The 19,812-nt window shown below is 39.8% G+C and overlaps 1 protein-coding gene and 2 long non-coding RNA genes across 3 annotated transcripts in view; 1 reads left to right on the forward strand and 2 right to left on the reverse strand.

The window, feature by feature from the left end:
• Positions 1-19,812, forward strand: part of cdk19 (cyclin-dependent kinase 19) — a 56,663-nt gene that overhangs the window by 26,744 nt on the left and 10,107 nt on the right. Inside the window, exons 3-9 of the mRNA XM_044377269.1 lie at positions 796-906; positions 1,964-2,104; positions 15,104-15,161; positions 17,311-17,442; positions 18,264-18,407; positions 19,566-19,635; positions 19,733-19,805. Coding sequence (XP_044233204.1) covers positions 796-906; positions 1,964-2,104; positions 15,104-15,161; positions 17,311-17,442; positions 18,264-18,407; positions 19,566-19,635; positions 19,733-19,805 — 729 coding nt within the window. The remainder of the gene's footprint in view (positions 1-795; positions 907-1,963; positions 2,105-15,103; positions 15,162-17,310; positions 17,443-18,263; positions 18,408-19,565; positions 19,636-19,732; positions 19,806-19,812) is intronic.
• LOC122999907 overlaps positions 1-19,812 on the reverse strand; it is a 39,729-nt gene that overhangs the window by 10,421 nt on the left and 9,496 nt on the right. The window lies entirely within an intron of this gene.
• Positions 6,398-9,100, reverse strand: LOC122999908. The gene is made up of 3 exons (XR_006407849.1): positions 7,480-9,100; positions 6,791-6,878; positions 6,398-6,703 (listed from the first exon to the last, which is right to left on the reverse strand). It is a non-coding gene; the product is annotated as an uncharacterized LOC122999908 (long non-coding RNA).

The following is a 19,812-nucleotide window of genomic DNA, read 5'->3' on the forward strand; positions in this document are numbered from 1 at the left end:
AAGAGTTTTTTTAAAATTAATTGTTTGCATATATATATATTAGATGGCATAAGATAATCAGTAATGCAGACAATATTCAAAATTATATTTTAATTATAGCATCAGTATTGGCATATTAGATCTGTTATCACTTGTTGGATGTGTCATTTTAGATATTAATTACTCTCTGGCTTTTATGTGTCATCATCAATACTTGAAGGGGTTTTGCATAAAGGGCCTCCACATGGCATGTATTACATTACCCATCTCATTATTCTTTCTCTTTTTTTGGCTGCAGCGCAGGATCATTTCCAAGGGACTGTACATGATTAATCTGATTAATTTGTTACAGAAACACATTTCTGTCTTTGAGAATAGAAGACATCGTCTGTGTTTGTGTATAATTTCATTTTCCTTCATCTTTTTACACATCACATAAAGAAATATTTTGTATTGGAAAGCCTCTGGGTAAAATTTGTCCTTATGTAATCCTGTAGATTTGACATTAATCATAATTTTAGCTGCTATTGACAGGCTAACACACTGAGGCTGTTTTCACTTTCTTGCTATTTTCCAAATGATGCAACAGTTAAAAGAACACTCATCTGTTCATTTTGTACTCCTTTCTCCTTTGACTATTCAATTTAGCCATTCTGGGGTATTACATCACTACCACATGAGCACAAATTTTGAGAAAACATATTTGCTGTGCTTACACACTAAACTGGCATTAAATTAAAATGTTATCACATGCCTTGTCTTGTTTTAAAATAACTGCCTTCCACATTATTTACACATTCCTGTTTTGTTTTCCAGCTGTTACGAGAATTGAAACATCCAAATGTGATCGCCCTGCAGAAAGTGTTCCTGTCCCACAGTGACAGAAAGGTTTGGCTCCTCTTCGACTATGCCGAACATGACCTTTGGGTGAGTCTCTCTGGACCATTGGTACATGCTACTGTACCTGTGCCCCATGATGTGACCTGATAATTTCAAAAAACAAACTTACTGTGTCATAGAAAACCTATTTCTCATTCTCTGATATTTTACAGTATATGATATAATTTGAATTAGTCATGTATTTGATTCTGGGAGTGAAATTCCAATTCATGTGACGAGCACACATGCTTTTTACATTTAAAGCTAGAAAGCAAACACAGTATCTATTTCTAGGCCATCCACCAAACTGTAGACCACAGAACCTTTCTGAGACATTTATACATATATTCACAAGTGAATTGTTAATACTACACTGACATCAGGAGAATAATCAAATCAGAAAAGAGAAGTTTAGATTTAGTCTGTTCTGTATTCTTTAGTAATATGACCAAAGTTCAATAACAAATGAGTGACAATTATACTGAGGTCATTTTTGACCAGTAAGGAAGATTAGAACCATCAATATTTCCATATTATTGAATATCCATGGAGATAAATATATGTTTGCTGTAACTTCAGAATTTCACTTTCTCATTGATGTCTGTTTTCCCTACAAATATTTCCATGTGACTATGGTGGGCAGTCAACACCAGCCAGCAGCCAGTTTATAATATAGCACCAGTCAAAAGTTTGGACACACTTTCTTATTCAAGAGAATAGGTGTGATAGAGGTGTGTCCAAACTTTTAACTGGTACTGTATGTCAGTGCTAAGTTTGTCTGATTTACCAAACACTTATTCAGGAAGCGATCCAGGACTTTTAGATGCTGTTGTTTTCTAAAAAAGGGCCAACTACCATGGTTGGTAAATTAAACAAATATACCTGCTGGCAAGTGTTGATTTCCTACCTCAGTGCACTTATACACACTCCATCATGTCAGCTGCCAATAAAGTTACATAATAAAATTACAATATAGCACCAGCCAAGGTTTTCAGAGGAGGTTCCTTTGTAAAAACTGTAGCTACGCTGTCAGAATCCACAAGACATAGTATTATGCTTCACTGCACCAGCACTATTGAGGTGAAACCTTTCTTTTCTTTCATAGCACATCATCAAGTTCCACCGCGCCTCCAAGGCCAACAAGAAGCCCATGCAGCTGCCCCGAGGGATGGTGAAGTCTCTTCTGTATCAGATTCTGGATGGGATCCATTACCTCCATGCCAACTGGGTGCTCCACAGGGATCTGGTGAGCAGCTATATTAGCTTCAGTGCTCCAGTTTCCCTGCACAGACACACAGCCGCTCCAGCACACACTTCATCTCAGAGCTGTTTCCAAAAGCAACTCTGTGTACGTCACTGTAACAGAAACACTGTTACCCAGTGGAGGTAAAAGTCATGTGTGGTGTCATCACACTTGTCCAGGCACTAGAGTCTTGGCTGAGATAGAGATGGCTAAATGTGCGCCAACCAAAATACAAAAAGGAATCCTGATTCTTTTTTTGTCTAGTCTCTCTCAAAATACAAAGTCAGTAGATTCCTCCACATGAACTTAAGGTCTGAAAAGGCAATTTGGCATGTAATGTGTTTCAAAACCCTTCCTTCAGAAATATTACAGACTCTACTGCTATATGTCTATCCTAATATCCACTGACAGGTTTAGCATTGCTCTCAAGAGTTAGCTAACTAGTTAGCTATTCAGCTAATTAGGCACAAAGATACTGACCCCTTTTGAATGTTTAAGTTATGGTACTAAGGATTTATACAGCCATCGTTATATAGCCTTGTTGTTTTTGAATCTATTGTTCAATGAAACATAAAAAATGATGACATTAATCATGATTTAGTGCAAACCAGCCCAGCTTTTTTCTGAGCTTCTACTAATGCTAACGTTAGTTTCCTTTAGTTGGTGTGCAAATCAGGTGTTTACATAAAAAAGTTAAATGTTAGACAAAGAAATAAATACTTAACCCTCATTATTTAAATCTTAAAGCTGCAAAACTCTTCTATGGCTGACATACCTTGACACTAGCTATAAATCTATCTATACTATAGAAGAGATATTATTCTGTTAAGGTGCATCTTGTTTTTTGCTGCCTCTCAAGCCTGCCACACTTGTCACAATGAGCCATTCTAACTAGCAGAGCTCTGTTATTTCAGTGCAGGTGTTGTTATGTCTTAATGTGGTGTATTATTATGATTTTGATTGTCTGGAGGACTGTGATTGTAATGGCTGAGGAGCAGAAGGTCTTGCAATCTGAATGTTGTTTAACTCTTGTCTACCCTTTAACCTGGCGATAGCACACTGGTGGTTCCTGTGAGATTTTGTCCATCTCGCTTTTCCCACAGTGCTTTATTCAGAGGGAGATTTTGTTCCCTGTAGCTCAGAGTCAGGCTGGAGCCAGACCACATGGCTTCTCATTGTGTGTTTTATGTTTTCTGTTAAGATGGCAGAATGGCAGGAATTCAAAATTGTTGCATTCGTACAGGAAATATGTGTCCATTTTGCAACTAAATTATGTGTTGTATTAATTTAGGTCACCACAGCACTGGCTGAGCTCGTTGAAATTAGCTGTTGTTAGCAGTTTGTAAAGCCATCGCTTTACTTTGAATTTGGATGCAAAGTCATCATTTGTGTTCATACAGGCAGTGTCAGGGAGGTTACATTGAAACTCTGATGTGAGAAATTATAAACTATATTTCATTGGAAGCTACAGCAACACTCCACTTTTGTTGAAAATAGCAGGCTACGCTACAAGCTACTCAGAAAAAACATACCAACACACTCTATAACATCAAGGAACATCTACTGTTAAGTAGTATAATAAACAAGTGTTATTTACTACCTGCTGCTATTTGTTTGAATCAAAAGACGCAGAGCCCTATTTCCGTTGAAGTGTAACAACCAGTGCAAGTGGCTGTTGTTGACTGTTTGATATTTTCTTGACTTTGAAACTTGCTTTACCTGTCTGTGTGGTATTTTGGTGACCAACGCAGAGCACACGGTGCACAGGTGGGAGGAGCGGTGCAAACAGGTTGGAGGTTCGTTCAAATTAAGCTGCCTTAAATGATCATTTGTATTTCAGTTGAAATTTGGTCCTAGACATTGCGCTCTGAGAAGTGCCCGACCAGAGTGCAGTGCAGTTACACACAGCCGTTCACTGTGTTTATTTTCATTAAATCAACGACACCAGGCTGATACAGTAAGTTTTTAGAAAAAGGTGCGTCTCATGCTTTATTCTTGACATGCATTGAGGTGCAGATGCTGCTGTGTAACATTAATTACTAAACTATGTGACCATTTACTGGCTCATTAGCCAGAACAACAGTTTAGATGTGCTGCAGTGGGAAAGGAAAACAAGCTTTCTGTTTCTTGCAAAGAGTCAGGACACCTGCTGACGGTTGTTTTACAATGATTTATAGTCTCTCAGAACTGGTTCCTACGACATGCTGTCTGACCACATTTTAAAACAAATGTGCTTATAGTTGTTCCAAATGAAAGGTGGAATGAAAAGCTGACCATCACAGAGAGGGGAGGGTGAAAGGGAGACGCTGTATCATTTAAATATGGAGATAACGGCGCATATGTTAATAATAGTATTGTATTTGGTCAGTGTCATGGGAGGATCGTCCAGCTGGGGTCTCTTGTTTGTCATTCTGACAGCAGCGACACTACATGAGCATGGTAACCAGGGTAACTAGGTAACCAGGCTAACTTGGCTAGGCCAGCTAGCATATGCAGCATTCCAAACTGCATACTTTTTCTTTTTACTTTCAGTACGTACTGCAGCTGCCCTTACAAAGTACGTACTGTAGCATGCAGTATGTCTACAATTGGGACATACTACTTTGTCATAACATTGCGTCTTGAACTGTCTTCATATAACCGTCACAGTCGTAGCACAAAATTTGAATATTGTTGAAATAATGGTCGGTGCTACATTTCTTACCTTAGAGATACGACAAAACCACATTTGCCAAGCTTGCCAGAGACACGCATATCGGTTATTGGTTATCTTTATGATTATTATTACTGTCTATTCGACTGGTCACCAGTAGCATGGTACCCCCTTTCACACATAGCTCTCTTTTTCTGGCAGATGCATTTTTGTTGTTGAATATATTTTCATGCAGAGATACAGCTGCTGGCACTATCTTCTGTCTGCATGTGAAGCAGCCTTACATTTAACTTAATTTTATTTGTAGTGTACCACACACGCCAATTCTGTTGTATAACCGCATATACATTTTTGCAAAACTTTATATGTGACAGTGAATAATCAGATCATTGCAGTCCTAATATGTAGTGTCTTTGTATCTCACACTGTAAAGAAACCACGTGGTTTATGGGCGGCTGTGGCTCAGGAGGTAGAGCAGGTTGTCCACCAATTGGAAGATCGTCAGTTCAATCCTCAGCTCCTCCAGTCTGCATGTCAAAGTGTCCATTGGCAAGATACTGAACTGAATTGATACTGAATTGCTCCCGAAGGCTGTGACATGAGTGTGTGTGTGAGTGTGAATGAGCATTAGAAACTCCTCCTGCTGAGCAGGTTGGCACCTTGCATGGCAGCCTCTGCCATCAGTGTATGAATGTGTGTGTGAATGGGTGAATGTGGTGTGTAGTGTAAAAGCACTTTGAGTGGTTGGAAGAATAGAAAGGCACTATATAAATGCAGTCCATTTACCATTTAAATAAACATGCATGAAATGAAGTGTAGCTGCTCTTGTACCACTCTAACAATTGGCAGGACTAAGAATAGTTATAAAATATAAAACAGTTGTACCAATATAAAACCGCCAACAGGCAGAATATGGTTTACAGGAATTCAAATGAGGCTTTTTCATAATATTGGATCTCTTTATTTCTTGTCCACCCTACATCATTCTGCCATTTGAACCTGAACATGCCCATCCTGCAGCTCTATGGTGTGTCCAACCTCCGTCCTGACCTTTGCCTGACAAGAGAGTCCATAACAGCACTTACAGGTGCTCTTACAATGAAGCTGATTATGGATGGGAAAAGTCAAGTCCTTCTATTTCTATACTGGCTTGCCCATGCAGCTTCTTACAGACAAGTCTCAAGGGCCTTTGACATCCCCAAGACTTTGGTCCACAGGATAATACATAAGATCAGCTTGGAAGTAGTTGGGCTCCTGAAGAGGATTGTCCGGTTTCGTCAACCAGACCGGATCGAGGAAGTGGGTACTGGCTTTGCCCAGTTAGCAGGCTCTCCAGCATTTTGCGTGGCAGTCAGTGCCATTGACGGCTGCCACATCCGGATTAAGCCCCCTGTAGGGGATGCTAGCTCTTATTTTAGTAAGAAGCTATTTACATCCATCCAGCTTCAGGCAATCTGCAACCATCACTTGAGACAATGGAAGACAATGTCAATGAGACAGTTGAAGCAAACACAAATAAATTAACTGTTAAATAAAAAAACAAAACTTTATTTTTTAACTAGTTGCATCCAGAAATGCCAAAAACGCCTCCTCTCTCCTCCTGGCCTCCTCATGTCTTTACTCCCCTTTTGCCTGCTGTTCAGCTTCTCCCCTTTCCTCTCTATTCTCCATCTGTTTTAGATAGTTTACTACCTGGCCCTCCTTCCTCCCTCTCTTTCTTAATGAAGTACAGCCATCCTGAATGACTGGATCAGCAACAGGCAATCATCAACAGGTCTCAACAGTTAAGACTACAACTGTCTCCTGGCTTGCCGAGAAGAGATAAGCACTGGTGGGGTGATGGATGGCTTGCTGCCCAATGCTGCATCCATCACCCCTTACCATTTCCAGGAGGCTGCTGTTGCCTCCCCTCCCTCTATGCTGACCCTTGATCCAGGACACTTCAGATCCTGCAAATTAGATGACAAGAGAAGTTAATGATACTAGAGCATAATAAATGGCTAATCAAAGGCATACACAAAACTCTTGTAACTGACCTTGTATTTCTGCTTAAGGTTCTCCCACTTCTTTTTTATCCAGGCTGGTTGCGCTTTGCCCCTCAGCCCATTATCCACCACAAACTCCCTAAAAGGACAGGGAACCCAACAATTAGCTAACATGCACAGCAATGACAAATGCTCCTTTTATCACATTTTGGCAGATAGACTCAAGTGTTACTCACTCAAAACCTTTGACGACAGAGTTTCACTTTCCCATATCAAGGTTTCAGTATGTTTATTAGACCCTAACATTAAAAATGAGTTGTGTTTTCCAGTGAGATAAGGCAGTTGATGACTGACAAGTACTACTAACGTCCTTTACAGATGCGTGCATCATCAACAACCCTAATTTTCGTGAGGTGAATTGGTTTTACAGGCTAGCTAGCTACATAGCTAGCTAGCTACATAGCTAGCTAGCTACATAGCTAACATACTTAACTAGTTAGGTGACATTGCCGTCAAAGTTCTCCAGAAGAGTATGATGGGTAACTTCAGTAAACTACATAGCTAGTTAGATACTGAGGTAAAGTTAAGCTAGCTAGCTAAAAACGCTTTCTAAGCTAGACTGAGGTAATTTTCCTTAGGATAGGTTGACATGCACTCATACATCCACTTAGCTTTGTACAGCAATAGTATATTAATGTATTAATTATAAACACGAGTCGCAAAAAATATGTATTGCTTACATTTGAATGTGCCGGTTTCTGTCATTGCACTGTCAACATGCTGTCATTGGTCTGTGCTCTCTTGGCGCCTCGGCCAATGTGACGTATCTTCCACTGTGCACAGGTTTGTGGGTCAGAATTGTCAGAAAAGCATGTTGGCTTGCATGCTACAAAATGCAACCAGATGCAGCAGGACATCCTGGTATTTTTGGCATACTGCATTTGACATACTATGTATTGGGACATACTAAATATTTTTCTGGCATACTAAATAGTGTGGTAGAATGGATATTGAAACGCACCCATACATCCATGAGCTCGCTACAGCTAAGTGGTGCACTGTCAAAACGTAAATTCATGCTCTAGAATTATTGTTCTGCATGTCGGAGTAAGTGTATCATTTAACTATTTAGATGGTAACTGTCTGGAGCATACCGAATTGAGGAAAGTCATGTACCGAACCGAACATCCTGTACCGACAGCTCAGGATGAATACATATCTGTTACACTCCTAATATAGACAAGTTGAGACAGGCACACACCCTCGGATTGTTCCGAGGAACTGATAAAGAGGAGTTAACTGTCTGAGTCACACTTACTGTTGTCTGTAATACTGAAATCATTGCATAAATGCTTCTATAAGGCTCAGGACAAGCTGCTGTTTGCATCAAAATAAGGATAAGCCTTTTAGTTGATTGATATTAATTCACATATTCTCCTCATGCAGTGATAAACTGTGATTTAAGCGTGCAAATACAATGACTGTTTTGGTCAATGCCTTCGTCCTTCATATCAATGTGGTCCAGGTCAGTGTGACTGCATGCTTAGAAAACAGTACATCTGTCACATGTGAGATAAAAAACAACGTTTGAACAATTTCTCTCTGTCTCATATCTGACTGTGTACTTAAAACTCCCACAGCCCATCTGTTTATGTGGCTGCTTTGCCTTTATCTCTTCCTGCATCTGTGACTCTATGGTGAAGAGCATTTGTGCCTTTGCTTGTGGGGGAAAAAATATAATTAAGGAAATGGCTGATTATGTGGCAAGAACTTTAATTTGATCACTTTGACATGAGATGGTCTGGAGGGAGCTATTCCCAGATAATACTAAGGAGAGAATGGATGACTGAAATTATACAGTGTGACTGAAAGTTGCTGGTTATTCTCTCTGAATACACCTCGTAATGGATAACGTTGAGAAATCAGAAGGCAGATCAGTCTCACAGCTCCAAGTGTCTATTTATCTACACGGTTCTATCTTCTGTGATTCAGGTCGTCCACTCTTATGTAATCGCCAGCAATCCTAGATGGTCATGTGGTGGCTGGACATCATATTATGTAAACCTGCAGGGATCAGGGAGCGTGCTCAGTCTTTCACACTGTCTCTCTCTGGTGATTTGGAATAATCCACGGTGCATCTCTGCAGGCTTGCTCTTTGCCACTGTCAATTTATTAATCAGTAAACTCTTTTTTTTTTTTTTTTTTGCTTTTTGAAATAACTGTAGTCGCTGTGAATTGATGCCAAGAAGGACTATTGTTACTGAAATGACAATATGTCAGTAAAAATGTGCTGACTCTGCTTTGAGGGATTCAGTCGGTCTCAGATGGGGAGTTAAGCAAGTCATTCCCAGAATCTGACGTCAGAAAGTAAGTCCAGCAAATGCTTAGGGTCAGACACTTTGCAGTCCCGCTGCACAAGTTAATCTCAAACTGCACTGCTTACGCTGGCCTCCCGACTAGTGTTTCACTTCGGTTGCATGGATTCAAATAACACTTTCAGTCACTGGCTTTAGCACAGAATTTGGCCTCGTTCAAGAAAATCTGCCAAAACACCAAGAAAATACCACCTTAGACTCAACCAGCTTTATCTTTCTACTATGATACTCTGTTGAACTGGATCCAACATGAGTGACCCATGTTACATGCAGGGGTTTTCCCATGATCTTCAGGCCAATAATGAAAAATACATATCATAATTTCCCAGAATCCAAGTTTACTTAGTTAAATAGCTTGTTTTGTTTAACCATGAGTTCCACATCCAAAGATATTCAGTTTACTAGAACCAGTAAATTTCTGTCACATTTGTTTAAAATAAGACTTAAAGGATCAAGTGTAAAAATGTTGCAAATTTATTTTAGAACTGAGAAGAAAAATGTGACAAAACTGGGTTGAAACAACAAGGATTTGAAAAGAAAATCTGAAGTATCCAAAAAAAAAAAAAAAAAACGGCTTAGTTGAAGTGGAAAAGTTGGTCTATCACTAAAGAGAAGACACACTAAAGGTTGATAGAAATGGTTTTACTGTAGACAGACCACTGATGTCATGCTGCCATTCACTGTCACAAACTGTTTTTTTCATGGGCCGAGAACCACGCTGCACCATATCAAACCGTAAATGGGTGTGTTTCCACAGCAGAAGATAGTCACGTTGAGTTGTGCTTCTGTTGTCTCGTTTGGTAGCAGAGTCAACCAGCGATAGTCTCCCCCCTTGAACAAGCTGTGTCTTGCCCTAAACTGATAGCTCAACGTATGTGTTTGTGCTGGTAACCGGAGAGAAAGCTTTTTCGTTTTTAAACATCTCTCTGCATTCAGCTCTCACTACTTTTGAAGCTTCTCATTGAATCTCTGTGGACTTTTTGTAAATTTGTTTAAAACGTACGCAGCATTTGAATGGAATCATATCTACAGTAATAATGAAGTAGCAGCTCACTAATAAGAATGGGAAGCCCTCTCCTCTTCACAACAACAGAAATTCTGTTTTGTTTTGTTTTGTTCCCTGAAGGTCATACCACTCTTATCTGCGTACCAACTCTTCCGGCCCTTTATAACTATTTTTATTGAAGCCGGATGAAATTCTCCATTGTCAAACTCCATCTGACTCTGCGCTGATGTATTGCAGTTAGTGCCATTATTTTGATGTCTCATTGCCAGGGCTTCCTGCCATTGTGGACACATGGCTATACCAATCCTCACTTCTTAAACTGGCCCTTTTTGGTTTTTGTTGTTGACCAGATTATCATCTTTGTGCAGATGCCTGGCTCTTTGTCAGTTCTTTCTGTGGGTGTGAATAAAACGAACCAAAGGGGAGGTGTTGTTTATAGTGAACATATTGCTGCTTTATGGAAAATGCCTCCAAGGCCTCTTACTTCTTTCGAAATTTATACGAAAGCTGCTACTCTTGTGAAAGGAGGAGCACCAAGACGATGAACATGTAATCCTTCTCTGCTGTTTGATGTTTAGCTTTGGGGAAAGGTGCTCCCACCAGCACATCTTTCATGGCTCCAGTACTTCTGCTGTTACGTAACTTTGTGTTTCTGCTGGTGTGTAGCATGCTCTGTGTCTCTGCGTCCCTGGAATCAGGCATGTGCTTTGCATTGCTTCACTGCATAGCGCCCATCCCCCACTTGTCCTGCCATTCTTCGTTCCTCTCTCTCTGTCCCACCCACCACCAACCACCCCCACACCAGAGGTGCTTGGCGTGCCTCCCCACCCCCCAGCCCTACACATGGGTTATGTAACAGCCACTAGCTTGTGCTGAGCCCACCGTCCTGCATGGCTAGCTGAGTCAAGATGCTGACTAAGCAGCCCTGCTGGCCAAGGCAAAAGCCATGTACCTCAGTGGATTGTACCAACAGTCAGTGCCAGGGGGATTACTGAAGATATTGCAGTAAACCAAGTGTAGTCCATGTGTACTGGGTTTTTTTTAAGGATACACAGTTTGATGAAACGGAGGGTTACTATTATCATCTCAAGGAGAATAATATCTACCAATATTCTCTTGATGTCATTTTGTGACATGAGTGCTACTTTAGTTTTTTGTTAACTACAGCCACTGCCACAATCTTGACAGTAATAACTATATTTGTTAATTGATGATTGATGCCATTAAGGGATCCTGGACTATCACAATATAATTAAAGAAAGAAATGGTTATGAGATATTTAGCTCATGCTGCTGAAACTGAAGCTGCCTGTATACTTCAACAAAGTCATACTTGCCCAGTATAAAGACATATTTAAACAACCACTGCATACACAGTTTTCTTAATGTTAGTGGGGAAATGTGGGTTTAAATGGGGTAGTTGTAACCAAGAGAAACCAAAATTGCAGATGAAACACAGCTGGCCGAACAAGCAACCACACCAAATGTGGAAGTACAAAGGCTACATTATGCTGGGAACAAACTACATTGATGTGTCATCCGACCGTGTTAAAGGTAAAAATGTTTATATCTGACTGCAATCTCACTGCCTCCCTGATCTGCATTCTTTCAATCTCTTCCCAAAGGCGTTCCTGATGTTGCACTCAGTTGTATACACAAAACATTACTGAAATAATCGTGTAATAGTTCATGTCTCCTTACACTTGTCGCTGTGTAAAGTGAACATGATGTTGGATTGTCTGTTTTAGAAAGTTACTAAATTGTATTGTTGTAGATGCTATTTAGCATTTCTGACATTGGGAATGGTTGGGCTGGAGGGGGTTTCAGACACTGTTCCGACAGGTTGTTGGTATGTTTCAAGCATAAGGAGGCCCAAAGGGTTAAGAAACTGACCAAAGCTGAACCTTGAATTGGTTTGCGAAATATTTTTCTACATAGATGTAAACAAAAGCAGTTTCCTAGAAAAGAAAAGGAGAAGTTTTACCACAACACCACATGACAGCGTGATCTTTTACCATAGGTTCAAAAAGTCACACACTAGATGCTGGAGTTCCAAAAAAGCAACTAGCTCGACCTGCAGACCTGCATATTTGGCAGATGGTGTGTTTTTTTTTCCCCAGACTAAGTTCATCAGTGCGTAGGTAGGGGTTCATTATCTTGACACTTGGACAGGACTCATTGTTGTTGATGACCCTGTTGGCTGCGACTTATAGTTTATAGACAGCCTGTTTATCCACTCTCCCATTCTGTTGTATAAGTGCGTCTCTGGCTCCTGAACTGGCCTAGTTTTTGACACAAAGGTTGTGCTGCATGCTCATTCTGCATTTTGTGGCACTGACACTCACTCAGGTCTTTAACAGAACCTTCAAGAGGTAATAACTATTTTTCAAACAGCCAAAATGAATATGTTCAGGCCGGGCATATTAATTCAGTTAGGCCTGTTTAGAATTTGTGGGGAACTGGTGAGTCTGAACTCTTCGGGCCTTTTAAGAGACGCTTGCCTTTGTGTTTCCCGATCACGGCGTGTTGTGTTGTGGGCGTGAATAATAGATCTCATTATTAGTACTGTTTCTATAGCAACAAGACGTGTTTGGCAGGCAGATATCTGGCGAGTCTGGCGAGCCAGAGGGTTCACTTTCACACAGACACCCAGGGAGAAATGACTGACTGTTGATGACAAGCAGATACTGCATCCTACCACACACAAGAAAGCAACAGTAAACTTGAAAAACACAGGCCTTGTGAAATTTTCCCTCTGTTGAAATGTGTATGTCAGTTTGTTTGATATCCATGGGTGAATAACAATACAGTACTCAATGTCAATAGTCATATGTAGGAAGTGTAATTGCGGTTGGAAAAAGCTGCAAGATAAAAGCGCAAGAATCCTTGTGTTTGGGCCCTTGTTGCCCTCTCTGTGACCCCTGTGGTGTAAAGTCTCAACCAGACCTCCTCATGCTACTCATTCATTTCCCAATAAAAACCACAAATAACATTCTTGGATGGAGACGTGTATTATTAAAGCTGCACTTTATAGTTAAGCTTTATATAGTTATTGTAACAATGGATCAAATAATTATGTGTATGTGTCGCATGTAGTGGCGGACCACCCGAAGTTGCCATCCAATTCTACAATTCCTCTTAGCCTTTTAGCCTCTTTTAGCTCATTGGCTGCTATCTCTGCTCTCATCAACCTCACTTTCAGCAACAGCAGAAGCTATTTTCAGTGAATAACCTCTGATAAAGCCGCTGTACACTACCTGTCCAGCACCTGACAGCAGACAGACAAGTTTGCGTCTAGCTGGTGAAAAAGGGAAGCATTTAACAGCAAAAGAGCCAGATATTTCACTCAGGGGTTGGTGCAGAGCAAACTAGAGATAAAACAAAAGTAAATATTGGACAGAAACACAAACTAATGTTGGTTCATGTTTGCTAGATGTGTAAATAGGCAAATGTTTGCTAACATGTTTGCAAAAACTACTTTATAAGGTGATACGATGTCACAGCATTCAAGTGGACAAAATGTATAAATTCAGCTTTAAAGCTGCGCTAATCATTGTTTTTTTTATATTAGCATGGATCAAATGACTACATGTACGTGAAAGGGCTCACTTATAGTGACAAACCCACAGAGAATTATCACCAACTCTTCAGTTCTCCTCAGCGTTATAGTTTGTTTTAGTGTCTTTCAGCTCATTGTTTTGGTTTTACAGTTTTAGTTCACTCTCACTGCTCTTATAGACCTCGATTGTAGCCACAGTAAAGTAAAGAAAGCTCTACACACTACCTAATTAGTAGGTATTCGCTGGTGAACATCCTGGAGCATTTCCTTCAGGAGTTGGTGGAGACTAAAAGGAGAGAGAAGAATGTCCCTGAAGAATGTAAATCCAATATTCACTCTACTAAAGACTCATTTATATGGTGATAAGACAAGATAAGATAAGACTTTATTGATCCCCAGAGAGGGAATTGGCATGTTACAGCAGAGCAGGAAACAAGGAAACCGATAAGAATGTGGAGTAATAATACAAACAAAATAAAAAGTCAAGTAAATGGAATTGAATCCATATACATTATAAACATTACAATACTTGGGCTATATACTGGTCATGACCTGACATGTGGGTTGTAAAAATAAAAACGTTGTACAAACTATGTGCATGGTAGATGTAGCTGTTATAAATGTACATGTGACGTAAGTGAAGTAGTGAATACAAAATAAATATGTACTAGTGTTATCTACATATATATATATAGATGTCAAAAGTCTGGACACAGCCTCCCACTCACTTGAATGAGGAAGTGTGTGAAACATCCGACCAGCACTGTATACACACACATACATACACACATGCACATACACATACATGCATATATATATGATGTATAGTAATATGTCACTGTTGTATATTCAGCTTTTTCCGCTGCCTTAAATAGACAAAAGAATCAATTAATTCATGTTTAAACTTTGATAACCTAAAATCCTTAAACAGAGCATAAAGGACTGTATTTTATTAGAGCCCTGTTTAATCGCTACAGTCTCCTTTTCATTTCGGTCAGTAGACTAACTCAGCTTTTACTCCCACATGCTTATTTTTGTTTGTTACAGGTTCCTCACCCAAAACAAGATGTACACGGCCAGGTGTTTAAGTACGATTGACCCTATTCCTGTGTGGGCTGTCGTAACATTCCAAGAGAGTCTTAAGTGCAATCTCACAAAACGGCTGACTGACATGTTCATGACTGACATGTTCACGACTGACATGTTCATGACTGACATGTTCATGTGGTCGTTTGGTTCAATAACCAACAGGACAGCCAATACAGGCCACTGAATGTATAGCATTCACTGTCATTTTAGAATAGAAAATGGGTGTATTTATGACTCCCTCTGGAGTTATAAGCACTCATGGCACTTTTGAATTAAAGTGAGCACTGGTTTATATTCTATACAATGTGTAACATTTTATCTCTCTGTCTTCTGCAGAAACCAGCTAACATCCTGGTGATGGGGGAAGGTCCTGAACGAGGAAGAGTTAAAATCGGTAAGGTGGATTAGAAGAATATAACTGTCTGACTGAATCTGATCAGAAAATTAGACACATTACACACACTAATATCAGTCTGTGCAACAAGTATGACAGCGGATCAATCAGGGTGTTGACCGCAGCGTTTAACCTTCTCTCTGAGAGATCGACAGGGAGCTCAGATCAGTGTTGCATAAGCCAGCTGGCCAGGGGACTGATGAAGGGTAATGCTGCAATGCTAGAGTCTATTTTTAAACACTGAGCACCTAATAATAGTATGAAGTTATTGTTTCAGTGCAACTAGACCCCTACAACTGGTGCTGGTGAGTATTTCACTGCACTGAGTGATCTGAACTGCTCTAGTAAGGTGTTACTAGTCATTACGCAGGGGAGAAGATCACACTTGAAGAGAGATTAAAATCAACAAATTGCACTCCATAAAGCAACAAAACTGTTGTTTTATTGTTATATAGTTATATCTCTATACTGAGCTGGATTACTGGCTTTATGATTTTGAATGTAGATATGCCTGCTCATGTTCACCGGCCCAACCGGTTTGATCTCTTTTCCCAAAGGAAATGAGAGTTAAAAGAGAAGCACTCCTTTGATGTTTCCTGGCAGAGAATGCACATTCCCAAAAACTGAGGCTTATGTTTATCTATCTGCTAAAAGTGAACATTTGGACTTAAAAGTTAAAGACAAAAGTAAAAATCCTTCACTTTTACTCATACTCCCAACTGGAAAAATAAAAGCTGTTTTTCAAATGTTTCACTACTTAAAAATGTTAGTTTTCTTAAGTTGGTTAAGAGTAAATCCTACATTTCTGTAGCACAGTATCAGGGTTAGGGTTAGGGTTAGGGTTAGGGTTAGGAGGTGAGAACACAACTTCTGAGGGTGATTGTACAAAATACCATTGATTATGATGGATGACACATTAACTGAAGAAATATGTATAATTCATACAAGGGTAGTGTTAATCTATTATTTGTTTTGAACAATGGACAGGATGTGTTTTGCATTCATCAGGGGTATGAATAACAGGAATGTATCCAGTGTAGATTTTGTTTGCAACCCCTTTTTCTACATCTTCATAATTCTTATCAATATGGTACTGAAGTCCCCTAATTATATTTTTTCTGGCAAACCTTGTCTACCAACAGCAGAATTTCTTTCCTGCTCCACCTTTAGTTTTCTTTTTGTTTCCACTTCAGCCTTTTTTGTACTATTTCATCCCCCTATTTATATATTATTAATACATTTCTCTAAGTAGAAGTGTATTCACTTGATAAACTCACCAAAGTGAGTGTCGGGAATGAGAGCCGACTCCTGTTGGCTCTTTAGAACTTTTTAAGTGTAACTTTTTTTAATATATATATTATTTTTCAATCCCCCTTTATTCCCCAACATAATTTTTAGCGATTCATACAGACATATTCATTAACTCATAGTATAAAGAATTTACAGTCTGAACAGTGACTAATAAATTAACTAAGAAAGGAGAAAGAGGACATAGTAAAAATGAAAAAAGCATTGTACATCGCACATAAATAGATTCTCTCCATATTTTGCACTGGCCTTTACAACCACAGTAAAAGGGGAAAAAGGACAATAAACAGCAATATTTTGAGCATTATTCTGACAATATAAAGAGAGAGAAAGCTTGTTTGCAGTTTTTGTTTCTATACCTGTATTATTCTATTTTTCCATCAATCAAATTCCATCTTTATTTAAAACCGTCTTCAGTGTTTTGTGTTTTATGAGTTAATATCCCCATCAACTGAACTTCCTGCTTTGTTCTTGTCTAATTAATGAAGTGGGTTGTGTGGTCTTTTTCCATCTTTTTGTAATCTGTTTCAGTGCTGTGATCCTGAGGATTCTAAATATATATTTCTCATCTTCAGTAAGTTCAGGTGGAAGTGTCCACATTATTATTTAAACACAGTGGTCTTCTATGAACAAACGTGTTATTTGTAGGGCGTTAAATTATTCAGAACCTGAGACCAAACTGCCACCGTCAGGACCTGCGCTCCAGGTCTGAGGTGCTATCTGAGACTTGCCCTGACAGTAGCCTTGGACCGGGGCCAGCCTGTGCTCCATCCATATCGCTCTCTGATAACACCTCTGTTTGCTAACTTCTCTATCTTTCTCCTCTCCCCACCTCCTGTAGCTGACATGGGTTTCGCCAGACTCTTCAACTCTCCCCTCAAGCCGCTGGCGGACCTTGATCCTGTGGTGGTGACGTTCTGGTACAGGGCCCCTGAGCTGCTGCTGGGGGCCCGGCACTACACCAAAGCTATCGGTGAGTCCGCGGGCACATGTATAGAAAAAAACCCTCATGTGTGTTAACAAAAGAGATCAAAAAGAGTCATGAATATACTACATTCTCTGCCACTAACCACAGTGTCGCTTGCTTTATGAAGCAGGTTGGTGTAGGTTAACTGTGTTAACTGACATTTTTTTGGATCCAGACCACAATATTCAGTTCTTATGAGCAGTTATGGGCTTTACATTGATGGCTGATAAGTTCCCATATGTTGGTATGAAGGGTGTGTGTCTACATGTCTATAATTATCTGTCCTGGAACATGAGACAACATGTCAGTCTGTCGTCATAGAGGTTCATACTCTTAGCACACACTAAGTGACTCATGCTTCCGCTGTGTATGTGAATTTCTCCAAATGTATGTGATCCTGCTGTTGAAATGTTCCTGAACATTCCTGGTTCAGGTTTTTTGAGACCTAATCCCATTCCGGTTTGTCATTTTATTTCAAATTTATCCGAACATACCCATTTCCCAGAAAGTGTCTCTCACTTTGCTTTATAGGAGAAACCAGGGGAGAAAAGGGGAAATGAACACTTTGAAGTGAAATAGGACTAAAATTATTTAACATTGCAGATCAGTGATGAACCAGGACCAGGATTAATAAAACAGTAAAAAGCTTTAGTGTGAAATCCATCTTCCTACAGACTTGAAAAACCATCTTTCACGTATTCCATGAAGACTAATGCACTGTAGCTAATGTACCTCAAGAACACTCAGACTAAGTGGCGTCATGTGTCTGTGTGTGTGTGTGTGTGTCTCTGTGTGTGTGTGTGTGTGTGTGTGTGTGTGTGAACCAGATATCTGGGCAATTGGCTGCATCTTTGCAGAGCTGCTAACCTCGGAGCCCATCTTTCACTGTCGCCAAGAAGACATCAAGACCAGTAATCCCTTCCATCATGACCAGCTGGACAGGATATTCAGCGTCATGGGTTTCCCCGCAGGTCTGCACAAAATCACACAGACTAGACCATAGCCTCCACTGCTCTGCTGTCTGGATTCTCTTTAATTTTGTGTTCACACTTTAAACAATACAGTCACCAGGTCAAATATTTCCTGTAAGGATGAGTGAGTAAGTCTGGTCCATAAGCAGAGAGTCAGCGAGCTCACTGAAGGGGGGAAAGTTGGCCTTACATGGACATCTTTGTATTTTTTGTTCTTATACACTAATGACAACAAAAAATGATCAGATGCCACAGTGTCAACCGGTATTTTCTTGTCATTGCACTAGTGTGGTGTCATTTTGTGTACAGGAGCCTCACAAGCGCTCAATAAATGAATAAATGTCAAGTGAATTAAAGCCATAATTCTGTTGAGCTTTTACTTAAAGATGCCCCATGGTGTTCTCTCATAAATAAACAAAGTTATGTTTACACAAATATAAACATTCGGTGTGTTTATATTTGTGTGCGTCCTTGAGGCTTAATAAATTTGTTGAGCACATTCACTTCCTCATATAATATTTGGAAAGCCAAATTTTTTAAACATTCTCAAAGCTTTCTTGTTTACAGAACTTCTATGTTTGCTTTACTCGCGGTCTTCTTCTTCTTCCCCACCCTTTGCTCGCACATTATAGTGAAATGAATAGCAGGGATGTGTATTGTGTCACCCGTGTGCACATGCAGTGTGTCCTTGTGCAAACAAAGTGGACACCCACATATAAAAATTTGGCTCCGTGGAGCTACTAATGGTCACAAACTCCACAGGGTCCCTTTAAAGTCTAAAGTCATAAACATGTGAAAGCAAATGCTTGGAAACAAAATCAAGGAGTGTATCTTTAATGATAGCTAAACATATGTCAGTGTTATAAATATACTGCTACTACATAATGAAAAGCAATACCAAGGAAGTAAAAAGAAGCCTTGTAGTTGCGTGTGACTACTACACAGATGCAGTCAGAGCCTCTTTGCACTGTTCACAGTCAAATTAAAAAAACATCATCGGATCATTAACTGTCCCTCAGCAGCAGTAAATCAAACGCAGCGTCTAATCACGAGCATCCAGGGTTTTAAACCAGTGTGTTCTTTTTAATTAACCAAAAACAATGAACCTCATACACAGACTGTATGCTGTTGCTGTATTTGTGTTTTTATATTCCACAGATAAGGACTGGGAAGACATTAGGAAGATGCCAGAGTACCCCACACTGCAGAAGGATTTCAGGAGGACAACGTGAGTGGATGCTGTCCTGATAAGACACTGATCAATTAACAAAAATTAATTAACAAAATATCCAATATGGTTTATTGTTGTCTTTTTCATCTGACAGGTATGCAAACAGCAGCTTAATCAAATATATGGAGAAGCATAAAGTCAAACCAGACAGCAAAGTTTTCCTGTTGGTAGGTC

The sequence above is a fragment of the Thunnus albacares genome, chromosome 16 (assembly GCF_914725855.1).
Source record: "Thunnus albacares chromosome 16, fThuAlb1.1, whole genome shotgun sequence".
In the NCBI taxonomy this organism is placed as follows: Eukaryota; Metazoa; Chordata; class Actinopteri; order Scombriformes; family Scombridae; genus Thunnus; species Thunnus albacares.